Here is a 17113-nt window from a genome sequence, read left to right as displayed (position 1 = left end):
TCCTGCATATTGGAGCGGAGGTAGTTAAGGGGACAAATAAGTGCTTCTGTTTCAGAACACAAGCAAATTCCACCTGCTTTCCCAGAAATTTTTGTTCCTTCTGCTTCTACGAGTTTAACCAGCCACATTGCCCAGCTTTTGCAAAAAGCAGCTTTTTTCTCGATTGGGGTCATATTAAGCTGCCAAAAGCTTCAGCTAACACATTGGGCAAATTCCCCAGGAACCCATGCTTGTGCTTACAGCCTGCTCATGACAACACAGGCTATCTTGGAGAAGCTGAAGGAGGAAGATGTTCCTCCTCCCACAGTTAAGCACAAAAGTCAGGGTAGAAGGGAACTGAGCCATTGGGGTGGGGTGGGGTGGGGGAGAGAAATGGCTTCTCAAGGAAGGGAATGCTTAATACCCTTAGCAACCCAGAGATGACTGCCATAGCTTCAACTGTATTAGAGGTGGTCAGCCCGCTTCTTCTAAATCATAGAATTAGCCCCATTGCCTTAATAGTTGCCTTTTTTTCTTATACACTGCAAGGCTGGAAGATGGGGAAAGGACAAGTACCTCCAAGTGCTGCATTCCACTACAGCAAATGTGTGTACATGCACGTGTGTGTGTACATGCACATGTGCATGTCAACGGGTGTTAGGGGAGATGTCACTTCTCCTTCTGCTGGTGATAGTCATTTCCCACACTGAGCATGGGAATAAGCAGTCCAAGCAGCCACCTCTTCCCAAAGACCTCCTCAAGATTCTTCTTCCAGTGCTGGCCTTGGGCTGCCATCCCCTTCCGCACCTGGTATCGTGTTTGCCCTCGCAAGATCAGCAGCATTTGGTGGCAACAGAAGCCAGCACAGGCAACTCCAATCCCCAGCCAGAGGTATAGCATGAGGATGACAAACATTTCTGAGCTTAGAAGAGCTCCTGCAGATCCCAGTGAGAAAAAAAGAAGGAAAGGAGAGATCAGTTATTTTATAAATTCTTTTGCATTGTAGACAGCCAGTTAGGAATTGTAAAGTTGGAATTGTCTAGAAGAGAAAGATGTCTATGTCATATGTGTACATATATTGACATTTCCTAATCTGATCACCTCAAAATATGTCAGACCACAACTTCTGACACCTCCAGCCAGCATTGCCATTGGTCTTTCTGAGTGAGGGTTGATGGCAACTTTAATCCAACACCTTGGTCTTGTATTTATTTATTAATAGTCAGAAACCAAATAAAAACAAATGCATGTGAATGAGGATAAGACAAAAACAGGGAATGGAACTGACCACAGACCGGAATCAATAAGTGGGAGAATGGAAAGGCAGATCCATTTGGCTGCCAATGTTACTATAACAGTGAACATCCTATAATATTGGTTGACCATATGTACAGGGTAGTCATATTGATATTGTCTGAAGTGCTGGCCCCATCTGACTGAAAGGGATGAAAGATGATACAAAAATGAATGTTATCCTGGAAACAATTCTCTGGAAGTTCCTTTGATAACATCAGTAAAGAGTAATTGAGAAGGACCCGCCCATTACAATTGCTGCAGGTGTGCTACCTTCCTTCCTGTCCAGGGTGACATTCCTTGGGGTAATCTTAAGGGCCACCAGCCAGTGCCAGAACCTAAAATGAATGACGTCACCCATTCACTCTCTTTCTCTATATATAATATATACATACAACAGATCACAGAAGAAGGTACAGATCACTCTTCCCAGAATTTGAATTGCTTGCTGGCAGATATGAAATTAGGTTAAGGACCACAGCTGATTCCCCCTTAGATTAAAGGAAATTAACAGGAGTTCCCAGAAAATGCTGGTTTGCAGGGTCAGGGGTTATCACTGTTAGACACCTGTCAAGATGTGCCACAGAATAATCTGTGCTCCTCTTCATGCTGTGCTGCCTCTCTTCTCCAAATCCTCAAACAATGTTAAATGCTAAGAGAAGGATCAGCAGAAGTCTCCACTTGCTTTGCTGTCTCCTTTTGGGTCCAACAGGAAACAGGCAAGCTGTTGGACAATCATGGCAAGGCAGAATATGCAGGGATGCTCAGAGGCACTCAAAGCCACTCACTGCTGGTTTACACAGCATGGCTTGACACTAGCAGACTTGGAAACAGATGTAGAGCTACTGATAGCTAGTTATCTCATTATAGTGAGCAGAGTTTAAAATGTATTATATTCATCATCTCCTTTCCAGATAGCTAGGAGGGGAGAAAAGTGTAAAATTAAGGTTGTAATGATAGATGCATCCTGCAAAGAAGTAGCCCTACTGAACATACTCATAAATATATTTTTAGCCCCAATGGAGCTAGCCTACAGGTAGATTTGTATAACGTTGTACTATAAATGTTTAATTTATTTTCCAGCATTCCCTTGATTAGAGTTTAATTAGAGTAATTTTCAACATAAGCAGTCATTATTGATTTAGTTAAATATAATTCATTTCAATCACCACTAGTTGTTAAAAAAAAAAAAAAAAAAGGAGAGGGCTCCTGAATGTTTCATAGCTCTACCTGCTGAATTTCCCTTTTTTGTATGTAGAAGATGTAGAAATCTAATAGAAGAGAATATATGTAGCTCAGGGTTGAACTGTGGAGTCCTTGGTGCTCTCTGAGCTTGGTTGTTTGCTTACAGATGTTTCATTACCCAACTAAGTAACATCATCAGTGCTAGTGAGTGTGGGGTTTGCTTCCTGTTTATATACAGTAGCTTGCCCTGCCAGTGTTGGTGGGGGTGTGGTTTTTTCCTTGGTATTTTCTTGATTAGGGTATTGTTTTCGGCTTGATTGTTTGTCTGGTGTTAATACCTGCTTATCTGGGTGTAACCACATTTACAAATTATTCAAAAGAGACAATAAAAAAGCTAAGAAGGGAACCAAGTACCAGAATTCATCCTCTCCAGCAGCCCACACCCAGGTAAGCAGAGATTAACATCAAACAATCTAGCAGAAAACAATACCATAATCAAGGAACTAACAAGGAGAAAACCACGCCCCCACCAACACTGGCAGGGCAAGCTACTGTATATAAACGGACAAACCCCACACTCACTAGCACTGATGATGTTACCCAGTTGGGTAATGAAACATCTGCAAGCAAACAACCAAGCTCAGAGAGCACCAAGAACTCCACACGTAGAATTTTTTTTTTCTTTTTGCATTTGGCTACTCTAGGGTACCTATATATCACATTTTACAGTGGACAGTCCTATATTTAAAGATGTCCTCTTTTTGAACAACTGACTGATCCAAGTTGGTATTAAAGATAAAGAATCACAAGAAAGGGGAGTAGGAGTCCTGAAATTGCTCATCAAGGGTTAGCAGTTGGGCAGCAGATTCAGCAAGGACAGATCCTTTGATCACAGTTTAATGATGACATCTATTCAATTTGTCTTGAAGTTATAGTAATGATTTCTACATTTGCATATATAATAAAATTCATAACATGAAAACATTCTGCAGTCTTTATGTCCTGACAACTGTTTAAAGCAATGTTTCTTTCTTTTCTGCCTTTCTTTCTTCCCTCCTTCTCTAAATGATCATTTGAGTAGGTAAATAAAGGGTAGAATAGCAGATTTACAGATTTTCTACACAAGCCCTGTAATCCTTAGAAAGAATTCAAATAGAAACGTGTGGCATATGACTTCTGGCAAGCAGCATTATCCCCTTTGAAGCAATCAGGAGATTTTCAATATTGCCACATTTAATTCCTCTCTTTGGGACTCAGCTAGGTTGTCAGATATGCTAAGCTTTGACAGTTTGAGGTTGAGATATTAATTCCACTATAGAGACATGTGGTCTAGACTGGAGAGTGCTAACAGTTGGGTCTGGAGACATTTTGCACATTAACACTGTATTATCTGTAAGAAGTAATAAAGATACAGCAGAAATAGGCTTTTTTTCTGCTTGCTTTGGCTATGAAAACCTGTGTTTCAGCATCCTTCATATGATCTTGTAATGGCTGCTTTTCTAATCAATATTACCACTATTACAGCCATTGCAATTCTGTCACATGTTGAGCTCTTGTAGCTTCTTCTTGCTGCACCTTATTTACCGTACATACCCCCTTTTTTCCCCTTCCATAATAAATTAGCTCTTCTTTCAGTTTTTAAGTCTCCTGGAGAACTGTCCCTTGGACCATTCTCCTGCAAAGGAATTTAAAAGGGAAGCTTCAAAATGAAAGTGCTGGGTTACAACTAATTATGAAGTTTAATTCATTCCATCCAGGTCTGAGCAGTGATCAGAGTTTCTTCTTTCTGTTCATTACTTTAGCAATATTTGGATTACTATTTTGTGAATGGTCATTTATTTTAACTAAATTATCACCGATTGTATTTTACACTCATTTAAATCCCCCCTTTATCATGATTTTCTCCAATCTATACTCCCAAAATCTTTTCACAAAATCATGCTTCTGCCATGCAATGAAGGGGATTCATTGAAGTTTAAATAATCTGTATTTAGCTTAAATGGCCTTTTTTGTTTGATTTTTGCTGTTCTTGACTAACACGGCTGGTAGGGAAAAACATTGTGGCTGGGTACTAACAGAACAGACATAATCAGAATGTCTCTTTTCCAAACCTCATCAGGTCCTGAATATATTTGCTTTGATCAAGGAACATATGCATCTTTCTGAAAGGCATGCTGGCGCAGATCTGGTACTTCTATTAAAATAAAAAGGGCAACTACTATAAGCAGGAAATCTCTTTGCACATGGAAGCTTCCATATTAGTTTAAAATGAATACTGGGTTAGAATCTGTGCAACCACAATAGCTATTTGATTAGAATAAGATGCAAACATTTTAACATACAGGTACTTCTCGCTTAACGACCATTCATTCAGTGACCATTCAAAGTTACAGCGGCACTGAACAAATGGTAGTTACAATTGGTCCTTGAAGTTATAACCATTGCAGCACCCCCACAGTCATGTGATCAAAATTTTGGTGCTTGGCAGCTGGCCTGCATTTATGACCACAGCATATGCTTCAACTCCCCTCACCACCTGTCTCCCACCCACCCCCATATCTGCCCTTTTGGCCGCCCTGCACTCCACCACCACCGCCTACCCCTGCTGCCCCCTGCCATCCCCAGCTGACCTCCACCGTCTTTTTCCTTCTGCTGCTGGTCTGGTATCCAGGCGTTGGGTGAAGGTGTGGTGGGATGGCAAATGGAGCTCGCCGGGCCTGGCTGGGGAAGAGGCAGCAGGATGGAGCTGGCAGAAGAGGCATGACGGTAGTGCAGGCAGTGGCTCCCCGAGCAAAGGTGGAGGCTTTTGGTGCCTTGTGAAGCCTTGCACAGCATTGACTGCCGCCACTTTCTCCCAGAGAGCTGCCACCATTACTGCCACCCTGCCTCCTCCCTGGCTGGGCCCAGCAAGCTCCCTTTACCAGACAGGGCCCTGCCGCCTTGCCACACTCACTGCACACATCCTGGGGCCGCACCCTCACCCAGCACCTGGATCCTGGCCCTTAGACTGGTTACTTAATGGACCTTTTGGATTTTGTTAGCATTTGGGAAAGTATTATTTATTCAGTTTATACTTGACTTTTCTTCCAGGACCCCAAAGCAGCAAACATAATTTTTCTTCCTCCAGTTTAATTCCCAGAAAAATCCATGAGAGAGGTTGTGCAGGGGGATAGTAATTGACCCAAAGTCATCCAATGAACTTCCATGGCTTAATGGGCATTTGAACCTGGATCTCTTCCATCCTACTTCAAACCTCAACTACTACCCTCCTGTAACCACATCTATGTCACTTGTCCACTTAATAAAGAAATTCCTCTGGCCAATGAAGACCTTGAATTAACAAAAGTGACTTGAAACCTGGACTCCTAAAAATACAAGCTACAACCTCTTTTGCTATAGAAGTTCACTGGAATGAAGCTTGATGAAGCATTCTTGCTAACTTATGAATATCAAAGCCCCATATTCTTTCATTGTGGCAAACATGGTGTTAAGTAGGCCATTTAGAAAGACTGTGTATCTGTGGGTAATTAGGATTTTAAATATTTGTTGATTTGATCTTTTTGTCCTTGATTATATGAATGCAGTCAAAATCCAAATAAAGAAAACTGGATTTACCTAAATATTACAGGGATCAATGGGATGAATTGGGGTATTTACAAACCTCACACCAACTAAAGGTAATAGATTGCCAAGAGCAGCATATACTCATCTCATCCATCAGCCAGGGGTAACTGGCATTCTGCATCCCCTGACTTCCACAAAGAACATCATGGCAAGACAGAGACCAATCTTGCCCCAAACAACAGGCAGGGGAGAAGGCAACATCAAGGAGTCTACTTTGCCTACCAATCAGCTTGGTCTCCTATTGACAGTTCTCCTGAACCCAGAGAGCTGAAGGGTAGCACACCTTGGCCACATCCTTGCCCACCACTCAAACAAAGTAAGATCAGTATGGACCATAACAGCTTCCAGATCATTACTTTGCTTTCCCCATGAAGATCTCATTCTCCCCTTCCTTCTGCTCCATTTCCTTGCGTGTCTTATCTTTTAAACCCTAAAGCAGAGCAAAGTCTCTCTCTCTCTCTCATTATTATCAGCCCCTCTAAGAAACAAGCTTTCTGAAAATTTTGATAAATAAATAAGCAATTCCACATGTTTTTCCCTATTTGTGAAAACTTTTATGGATTAGATAAGACCGTGATACTTAAGAACTTAAGGCAGGGTGGAATTTAGATAAATTTAATTATAGCTGCCTTGAATTCCTGAAGGAACAATCAGATAAAAATCTAATAAATAATTAAATAACCATAGAGTAGGATCCATGGTGGCTTTCTATTGAATGGCACTATAGAGGTATAAAAATAGAGAGGCCTGGCCAGCAAGTGTGCTAAACTTCACTTTCCATATTCACCAGGCTGAAATAAGTAGAAAATTATCATTTCTTGGACTTTTAAAAGAAGACATATTTAAATATGTTTAAACATAAACATATTTTAGTTTAATATGTGCTTGTAAAAAGCACATATTAAACTTAAGTATAGGTGCTTTAAGTATCCCTAGGATAACAGGGATTTTTGTTCCACTGTATAGAGCTTGGTGCAATTTAAAGAGTTTCCTATATTCCTTGTAGAATTTATAATGATCAAGCAGAGTACCTAGAATTCCTTCAGGGTTTTCTAAAGGCCTTTTGTAATGTTACCATCTCAACCTAAGAGGAGACTGCCAAGAAGATGTCAATAGGAAAGGTCAGAATCATGCTAATTTAAACTCCTGTCTATAAAAGTTGAACCATAAGCAGTCTCACTTTCCTCTCTTGGCAGGAGGCATGCTAGAAGTGTATGTGTATGTTGCCTTTTTACTTCTATCATTCTGGATACAAATCAACCAGTGGGCATTACAATTCCCCTTATTTACATATAAAGCTATTTCTTCAAAACTATACCCCCAATTTCTATTATTTCCCAGACTGATTGCAAAGGAATAAAAAGAAAGAGAAGAGTTATGGTGGATGAGATCAGAGTTCAAGCATCTTGTTTCCTGTTTCCCTCTTATTTTGATAAATCAGATCAGGGCCCAGCATATACACAGAGGAGACCCTGCACACAGCAAAAATCAACACATGGCATGAAGATCCTGTCCTGTTGTTTGTCCTCTGTGTTTAATATTCTGGAATAAAATGCCTCTGAACATTAACTATCTATTTAGCAAGCATTTCTATCAGTCATTGATGGATTTATTCCCAATAAATTTCTATAATCTTGGAAAAAAACTTTTAAAAGCCATTTAAGTGAGAATGAATTCACTAATGTAAGTATGCATAGTGTGGAAAAGCACATCCTTCTTCTGTTCTTCTATTGATGCTCATCAAATGACCCTCAGTTCCAGTGTCATGCGGGATAGGAGAATCACACTTCTCATGGTAGCAAATAGCTTTCATTAACTGTGACAGCTGTAACTGTGGCAGCTGGCTCCTCCAAGATACTTCTGTAAATGTGACATTAACAGGATCTATTTAACATTTTTTCCTAAATACAGCGTGTCCTTTCATTCTTGTCAGGTTGCATCATGAACATTAAAGAGCAAAAACCAGACCAAGCTTTTTTAGAAAGCAAAGAATAGTCACGTATAATTTGTCTCCTGGAAGATGGGTTTGCAATAGTGCATAAGGAATTTGAAGAAAAATATTAATTGGATGTCTGTGTTGTCCATTTTCATTGCTCAGGATCTGCTGGAAGATGTGCAAAGACTGCAATCTTCATTTGGGGTCATGTTTTCTAATCTTCAGCAGTGGGGAAGTCATTTGCTTTGCTACCTCTTCCAAGTACAGTATAAATCTCCCCTAAGCCATTTACTGAAAAATACATGCAGCTACTTAATCTTGTTGAAGTAAGCAAATAAACAGATGAATTTTTTATACTGATGATTCATTCTGAGTAAAGTTTGCAAAAGCTGGATATGAGACAGTTTGCACAGCTTCCCTACACTTTAGCACCTGAAATAATTTTCTTCCAGATGGACATGGGTGATTTCATGATGATCATAGCACTATTATTGCTAACAATTGTGTTAGAAATGCTGATTCATGATGACGTGCTGTTATTCCATTCCAGATTTGAAATCCATACTTGGCTATCCAACTACTAACTCAGCTTTCCCCAGTTTTATGCCCTCAAGTTGGACTTCAACCCCTACTACTGTAATCTACAAACATGGAAATTGCAATTTAGCACATAAGGGGTGTAGGCACTCAGTGGAAAAAACTGCTGAAATTCTTCTAACTCTAATTTTAACTAATTGTTTCAGCTTGACTATTATACAATAAATGCACAAGCATAAGACAGGAGTATTATCTCTTTCATTGGGCCTAGTTGGTAGAGTATAGTTTCTCAAGATGCTGCTATTCCTAGTATGAAATATGATCTGCATCACTGTTCCTGGGATTCATCTGTATAGGGAGAAAATCCTGAAAAGTGTGAGCGCTTTTCACAGATTCAAGTGTTTTCAAGACATTTTTTCCCATCATGTCAAGCTTGGGGCTATGACTTGTGAAAGGAACCTGGTGTGTACTGACAAGGCAGCAGTTGATATGGAATTGGTGTGGCTGAAGGTGAGTGTCATAGAGTCACATGCCAGACTGGTTAGTGGAGTGGAATCTCAGCAAGTAAGGTGGATGGCCAGGTTGGTTGGAAGAAGGAAAGAGAAGGAAAAGGATGAAGAAGAATAGATAGGAGAGTGTGTACCAATTATTGTGGTAGTAGTCAGGACATCACAATTAAATGGAAAATTGGAAACAGCAGATGAGTCTGAGAGAGATGTTGGAAGGAAGAAGGAGGAACAGGAAAACAGAAGATAAGGAAAAGAGCAGGATATGCTGGTTCAACTCTCAGTGTTAAACCTTTGAGATATCAGACACAAGGAAGAACAAAGTGGTATGGAGCAGTGGCAAGTGAATCCAGTAAAAAAAGGGAAGTTTGGTGCTGGAAATACCCTCCTTTCATGAGAGTGATATGTCTGGGTGCTGTCATTATGGAAACTGGCTGCAGAATGAGCTGATGGTGGAGGAGACTGAGTTGTTATGCTGAGGCTGCCAATGGTCTACAGGTGCTGTGCAGGGATGTGTGGTTGAAGATGGGCCTGTGATCACCATTAGTCCCAATGGTAAGACTTGATGGCAGGGAGAAAATTGCACTGGCCACAGAAGAACAAGCACCTGAACAAAGAATTTTGGCCCAACTGGAGCCATCTAGACATGAGCTGCTTTGTGCTATGGCAGAGTTATTCTGAGTGGAAACAAGGGAGTGCCTCCCTACGGTGAAAGAACTGGTGGATGTTCCCTCTATCTGATAGGCCCCAGTGAGTGTGGATTTTGTTGGGGGTGAGCCAATAGTGGAAAGGTGGTAGGGGAAAGATACTGGAAGGAAGAAAGTATATGTTGTTGAGGAGGCAGAATGAGAGGGTACTTGCGGGTGAAAGACAGTGGCATTGCAGGATACTGCTCCTCAAGGTAGGCAAATGTAGTAGAAGTGTGAGTAAACCTCAAGTCAACCAGCTTTAGGGAAATGTCTGGTCTTGACTGCAGGTACCTGAGGAGGGAATCAAAGGGCTCCAGGGATATAGAAGTAGAGAGCACATTTCAGTGGTGAGAGATTAGAGAACTACAGTAGGAGATACTGGGTGATTGTTCCAAGGGAAGGGAAACAGACTAATTTTGGCTGGCTGCCCTGTTTCTGGGGTTGGGTGGCCATATTGCTAGAGGCCTTGAGCTTGGGTTGTTATCAGTGAATGCCAGGTCCATTAATAAGATCACATTCATCTATGATCTGGTGCTAGAAAAATGAGTGGATATGACACATATTACTAAATCTGACTGAGCAAGAGAGGGGATGCTGCTTTTTCAAAGATATACCTTCTTGACTTTTGGGTCCTCCATCAGCCACACACCAATGTCAGGAAGGTGGGAGGTGAAGATCCTCCAGGGAACCTTGATGGTGACCACAGTCGCATCTTAGATATTATAGGCTATGAAATCTGTATTTGAGGTTGGGCTGTAAAGACAAGTTGGAGATCTTGTTTGTGTGCTAGCCATCCTGCCTGCATGGCAGGATTCCCTCCTGAGCTCAGGCCAGATTATGGGGCTGCTGTTGGAGTCCCCACAGCTGTTAGTGGAATTCAATCTCCATGACCTGGGAGAGGGTTCTGGGAAAGCTCAGAAATTCATGGCCACTATGGCCACCATGGACTTGTCCCAAGTAATACCTGACCTGATCCATATGGTATGCAAAATGAACAAATGGTACATAATCTGAAATCATTTTATGTTACTATTAGTCTGTTGCAATGGTCCAATTATTCCCTGATCTCAATGAGATTTATCAGCACCACAAATATCCACAAGATTCTTACTTGTAGGGAACAATAAATATGACCTTGGAGAAACTATTCAGAGACTGTTACTACAGCAATACGTGCAAAAACATGCGTTTAAGTCCAGGAAACAGGAAAAGTATTAGGAAAGACTCAGACTGGCTCCTCCCTGACTCCCTGGTCTGGAGTCCACATAGGCAGAGTCAAGAAGGTGCATGGGGTAAAGTCTTGCAAAGATATCTGGAATTCTTTTTGACTTGTCAACTCTGAGGAAATAGATAGGATGATATGTAAAATGAGCTTTGCCACCTGAGGACTAGTTCCATGCTCAATCTAAGGCAGGAGGAAGGTGAGTGGCTGGATCAGGGAGGTGCCAATGCCTTCTTGGGGGAGGGAGTGAAACTTGCCTACACTGAAGCAAACATTCATATCCCCCCTCCTCAAGAAGCCTTTCCCTTGACTCAGATATTTTGGACCTGTCTTTAGCCTTTTTTAGAGAATATTATTGTTGAGAAGGTGATGGAGCTCTAAGTGTGGAGCACTCTAGATTAAACTGATTTTCTGGATCTCTTCCAGTCAGATTTCAAGCCTAGGCATATAGGATGGAGAAAATATTGTTCTGACTTATTACCTTTGTCAGGACCTAGATGTAGGGGAGTGCGCCTCTCTTGGTCCTTTTAAATTTCTTAGTGGCCTTCAGTGCTATCAGTCATGGTATCCTTTGGACTGTCTGCAAGAGGTGGGAGTTGGAGCCACTGAGCTTCAGTGGTTCTACTCTTCCCTTTTTTATTAATATAATTTTTATTGAAGCTTTTAAACAAGAAGCTAAAAACTGACACAAACTAATATAAAGTAAGGAAGAAGAAGAAAAAAGAAATCAAAGAAAAAGCAAAAAGTGCAAGAAAAGAAAAGAAAAGAAAAAAGATAAGAAAAAATAGAAAGAAAAACATAAAGAAATGGCTTCCAATATTTTTCACAGCAGTTATAAGTACAAATATATTTTAACCTCTCTAATGGTACATCATATTACTCTTCTGTCTATAATCTATCCTGTCTAATCATCAAAACCATAAAGATTCCACTCTTTCCTAAGTGGGCAATTGCAGGCAGAGAAGTGGAGGTCAACCCATCAATCACTCCTTTGTAGAGTTCTGCAGAGTTTATCTTTCACACCCCAACACCTTCATGAAATTATTGGCTGAGTTCATTAGCTGATCTGGGGTAAGGTATCATCAATATGTGCATGGTACTCAGTTATATATCACCACTCTGGGCTAGGCTGAGATTCTGTGGAAGTTTTGACCCAGTGCTTGAAAGCTGTAAGGGACTGGATAAGAAACAAGTTGAAATTAAATCCCAACAACTTGGGGGTCCTTCTGGACTTGCAGCTACTGTTCAAAGAGCAGATGGCAGCTTTGCACAGGTTTCTTCAATCAGGAGACTCTTCAGACAGTCAGTCATGCCCTGGTCATCTCACAATTGGATTATTGCAATGCGCTCTATATGGAGCTGTCCTTGAAGACCACCCGGAAGTCCCCTCCATTAAACATTGCCATCTTGTGGGACCTAAGAACCATGCCTTCTCTGTTGTGGCCCCCATTCTCTGGAACAGCATCCCCCCAAAGATAAGGATGGTGCCCTCTCTCATAGGGTTCTGGAAAGCTTTGGAAACCTGCCTTTGGCCCCAAGCCTGGGGTTAATATTTATTATTTGTCCAATGGCTCCTGTTTTGTTTTGTTGATTTTTGTTGTCTATTAGATTATTTTAGTCTGGGCTGTCTGTTTGATTTAGCATTTTTAGCTGTTTATATGTTTTCTGTAGTTTTGTACACCACCCAGAGTCCACTGGAGTTGGGCAGCCAATAAATTTAAATGACAACAGCAACAATAACAGTAACAGTAACAACAATAACAAGACAGAGGTGCTGTATGCCCAGAAACTATATCATTCTCCTTTGGTTCTGGTTATAACCTGGTTGAATTGTCACTCCCTGAAGGAGTAGGTTCATGATTCATGGATCATCCTAAACTCATAGCTACTGCTAGATAGGGAGGTGGAGGCCATGGTTAGGATGGTCCCGCCCACCTTTGGGTGGTGCACCAATTGTAGCCCTACCTAAAACAGGATGCATGGGTAGCAATTACTCATGTCCTTATCACCTCTTCGTTAGATTACAGCAATGAATCTGCAATTGGTAAAGAATGTATCAACCTATACTCTGGTGAGTGAGAGTCACTAGAATGATATAAAACCAGTGTTGTGGGTGCGGCATTAGTTGCCAATAGACTTACAAGTATAAATCAAAGTGTTGGTTTTCTCTTATAAAGAACTATATGGCTTGGTACCTTGGTATCTTCAGGACTACTTGATTCATGCAGTGTCAACCACCCAATGCTTGCTTCCCATTTAGGGATATGAGATTCCAAGAAGAGGAACTACATTTTTTTTTCTGTATGTGCTTCATCTCTATGGGATAGCCTATCCCTGAAATTTGAATGGCAGCTTTTGTGCCTTTTGAAAGGCAATCAAAATGAAACTGTTCCAAACAGCATTCAGTCTGTGATGTCACTTGCAGTGGAGAATGAGGACAACTGTATTTTGTTACAACTGAAGGAAAAAAATATGAACTTTTAAGGTTTTTATAGGTATATAAACTGACAGGAGTCCAATTGGAGTTGATGTTATACAAATACTGTAATAAATAATGACACAATTGCATATATTTCTGCATCAGAATAATTCATGTCTCAAATATCTGAGAGACAGTGCTGTCGAAGAAAAAACTTCCAAGTGATAGTATAATTTTGCTCTCTTTCCCTGTCAGGCTCTTCCTGTCATTAGATCTTCAGGGATGCTACATCATTATTTTAATTAAAGCAGATTCTATAATCTTACAAGTGTCAGAATGAATGCTGAAGCCCATAATATGACTAATGCAAGCAGAAGCAATGATAGTGCCATTCTGTTCTATCATTAAGAGAGGTCTGATGAAGAATGGACAATAGAATCAGGCAATCATAGTTAAGAAAGACCCTAGAGTGGCCAAATGCCCTATTTTTGTAGAAGATGTTCTACTCTGAAATAGAGTATTTGAAGAGATGTGCAGACCAGCTTCAGCTTATAAACTCCCAGAGGGAGAGGTGGAGGTCTTGCAGTTGTTCATTAACACTGAGCCCTGGCAGTAGATTGAGCAGGCACACATGTCATCTGGCCATTATGATGAGATGTATTTACATAATAGCCATAATTTTTATATTTGCATGAATATATAAAAAGTAGCATACATAATTTTCATGAAAATGTATGATCACTTTGCCTTAAAAAAATGCAATGGACCATCCCTTAGCATCTCTTCTGTTTCTTTTTTTCTCCACTGTGTAACAGTGAGCAGAGGGATCCATGTTCTTGTTTAAAAAAAAAAAGTTCTGCTCTTCTTGGAGGAATTAACTATAATAGAGGGCAGAGTTTGCAGAACTGTGTGAGTAAACTGATGTTTGCATGTTTATCAATGCTACAAATATATCATAGTATCTAACAACCAAATTGGGAGCATTTGCTCATAATAAAACAATAAAGAATCCTCATGAACACAGTCTAGGGTCAACCAGCCAATGGATATCATACATAACCTTGTTCCTGCCCTTCCTTGTAAGCCCTTCCTTTTTCCATCTCCCTTGTAAGCTTTTTAGTCAATAAAATATAGAAAGATGATACAGACAACAAGTCCATCAAGTGAGAAAAGTCTTTTTTATCTAGTTACTTTAAGAACTGAACCATAGTGTGTTGTGCAAAGTATCCCTTATTCTGATTTTCTATGCTCTGATTCTTGGAATTTTCTACCAAGAGCAGTGACTGGAGGATGTTAGAACAAAATTTGATATTGACCATAAAGCTCAGAATCAAAATTTCTTTCAGGTTAAAGCAGCTGAGTATTCCAAATGATGTATAGATGTTATGCACACCAATCTGTGCATGTTTATTCAGAAATCTCACTCTCAAAAAGATTTACTCCTAACAAATTTATTGAGAAGAGGAACCAAGTAATGCCATTCTATATGTACCTCCTCAGAAATAAGTCTTACCAAGTTCCAAAGAACTTATTCTTTAGTTAGTGGGTTTTAAATGGCTCATATAGGTTTATGCTTCTTCCTTTAAATTTTTTATATATTTAATTCTGATAGTGTCTAATGGGTATCTATGAACAGGATATTGCTAGACTTTTTGCTATATGAGGTAGTGCAATACATTTCATCTTCACAACTCCCCAAGTGCATAGTCTCCAAGTTATTTTGGTATCTGAAGTAAAACAACAACAACCCAACACCTCTCTTATTCCTCTGCAATAAAAATGTAATAATAAAATAAAAGTGTGTGGCCGTGAGGTGGCAACTGCACATTGCCTACTTGTAGGATGATTCCTCTGAAAACAATCACCCTCTGAGGAACAAGTTCTCCTTGAAAGCTATTATATTATTATTACTCTCTCAACAATTTAATGCAGTGTGGCAATCTTCCACTCCCTTTCAATATACACTAAAGCTTTCACATGAATAGTAGCCTTGAGTGAGTACTCATTCATTCACTTTAAGGAATCTGGGGGTCCTATCATAAAATCTAAGAATTTGTGGCATTGGCTGTAATCTAGAGTAGCCCTAAACTTTGTTACAGGATAGAATCATCAAAGGCATAAGAAGATCTTTGGGGGATCAGGCCAAGCTCATCCCATTCAGCATTCTGTTGCCACACAGGACAACCGGTGTCTATGGGAAGTTCACAGCAGAACATGAGTACAATATCACCTCCTACTCATATTCCCTACCAACGGGTATGAGGAGTTTACTCCTCTGAGATTGAAGTACAAGTAGCAAACAGCCATCAGGAGAAGCCACTAATATTCTTATTCTTCATAAATGTGTCCTTTCCCCTTTTAGCCATCCAAAGGGCTGACCATTGCTACCATTTGTGGCTGCAACCATAATTAAATTCTGCATTGTGACACAATGTTTTCTTTTCTCCATCCTGCATCTCCTACACTCAGCTTGATTTTATGACTCTGGATGTCACTACTGCAAGAGAGAGTGGTGGGGAAAAAACCAACATTGTCCTATTCCCTTCTATTCCCAATGCAAATAATGTCAAATGATTCTATCAGGTGCACCCCCTTTTTAAAATCCTAATTTTAAAAAATGATGTCAATTTTCCTTATATTGTAAAAACAAACAAACAAACAAACCAAGGAATTGTTGGAAGAGGAGAAAAAGGAGACAGGATACTTACCTGAGAAGAACTGGCTAATTGAGTGAGGCAGAAGAGTCAGGAAAGCCAGGGGGCTGGCAAAGGAGGTTGAGAGTGCAGCAGAAATGTAAGCCAACCCAGCCACCAGGGAATCAAGGCAAGCCAAGGAGGTGTACAGACAGAACATAATGAAGTTCCGCATATTACTATTCCCAATGCAGTTCCCTGTGAAGAAACAGTGGTGATCATGCCTCTGGGTGGCTCGGGCACACAGTCTACAGAAGTGGGTGCCAGGCAGGACTGAAGCAGGGGACCTGTTTCCATCTGGCCACTCAGCCACCCCTCTGGCTCCTCCAGCCAAATCTGGGCCCTTCCCCAGGTCCTCCTCAGGGGAGTTCTGTATTACCAGGATGTAGTTGCCCAGAGCATTAGCTGAGAGGTACAGAAAGAGAGCCCCATGCAGCAGAGCAGAGGAGAAAAATGGGGTGGTGGAAGGGTCTTTGAACATGCTTGGAATGAAGAGGAAGAGCTGGAGGACGAAGGTCACTAAGGAGATACAGAGGAAGTAGGCTGGAGCGACCACATTGAGAAACCTGAGCACTAGCATTGTGGATTACATTCCTGCAGGGGAGAGCAAGAAGAGAACAAGCATTACCATCAGCAACCTCATCCCTCCACTTGCTCTTTCCCTGTCACGTCAGGCTCCATGCCTCCTTTGCCAGCTCGCTGTTGGAAGAGCAATCCCCTCCCACAGCTCCTCATTCTCCTTCTCTCCCTGCTGAGCTGGGTGCAAAGGGATTCCTCCAAGGGAAGTCTCTCTCTGCTCTCCTTCAGAGATGCCACTGGAGCCTTGGGTCTGGTTCCAGAGTTTGGTGGGTCGCACTGGCTCTTCCTGGGTCCCTGCCTGCTTTCCTGGCAGGCCCTGGACTTCCTGGTTCCAATTCTCTCCACACTTGCCTGGAAGTGTGTTTCATTGACTCAGTGAGCTTACTTCTGAGTAGAAGCATGGAGGATTTGTTTCAAAGTCTGCAGTCCAAGAGTCCCTCTTCTGGGCAGG

General features: G+C 41.0%; 1 protein-coding gene across 1 annotated transcript; it reads right to left on the bottom strand.

Annotated features, from left to right (window-relative positions):
- Positions 1 to 648: 648 nt before the first annotated feature.
- Positions 649 to 16663, bottom strand: ZDHHC22 (zDHHC palmitoyltransferase 22). The gene is made up of 2 exons (XM_025165839.1): positions 16099 to 16663; positions 649 to 914 (listed from the first exon to the last, which is right to left on the bottom strand). The coding sequence occupies exons 1-2, from the start codon at positions 16661 to 16663 to the stop codon at positions 649 to 651; spliced, it is 831 nt and encodes a 276-aa protein (XP_025021607.1).
- Positions 16664 to 17113: the final 450 nt, after the last annotated feature.

This window comes from Python bivittatus, unplaced genomic scaffold (genome assembly GCF_059951505.1).
Source record: "Python bivittatus isolate LINGU-HERP-01145 unplaced genomic scaffold, Pbiv_v1 ctg000480_np1212, whole genome shotgun sequence".
NCBI lineage: Eukaryota > Metazoa > Chordata > Lepidosauria > Squamata > Pythonidae > Python > Python bivittatus.
This window is presented reverse-complemented; position numbering and strand designations above follow the sequence as displayed.

Excerpts from the sequence above, each read along its gene's own strand:
- ZDHHC22 (XM_025165839.1), bottom strand. The coding sequence starts at position 16,663 with ATGCTAGTGCTCAGGTTTCTCAATGTGGTCGCTCCAGCCTACTTCCTC. Across the intron at positions 915-16,098 it reads AATTAGCCAGTTCTTCTCAG|GAGCTCTTCTAAGCTCAGAA; the intron begins GTAAGTATCCTG and ends TGGGATCTGCAG.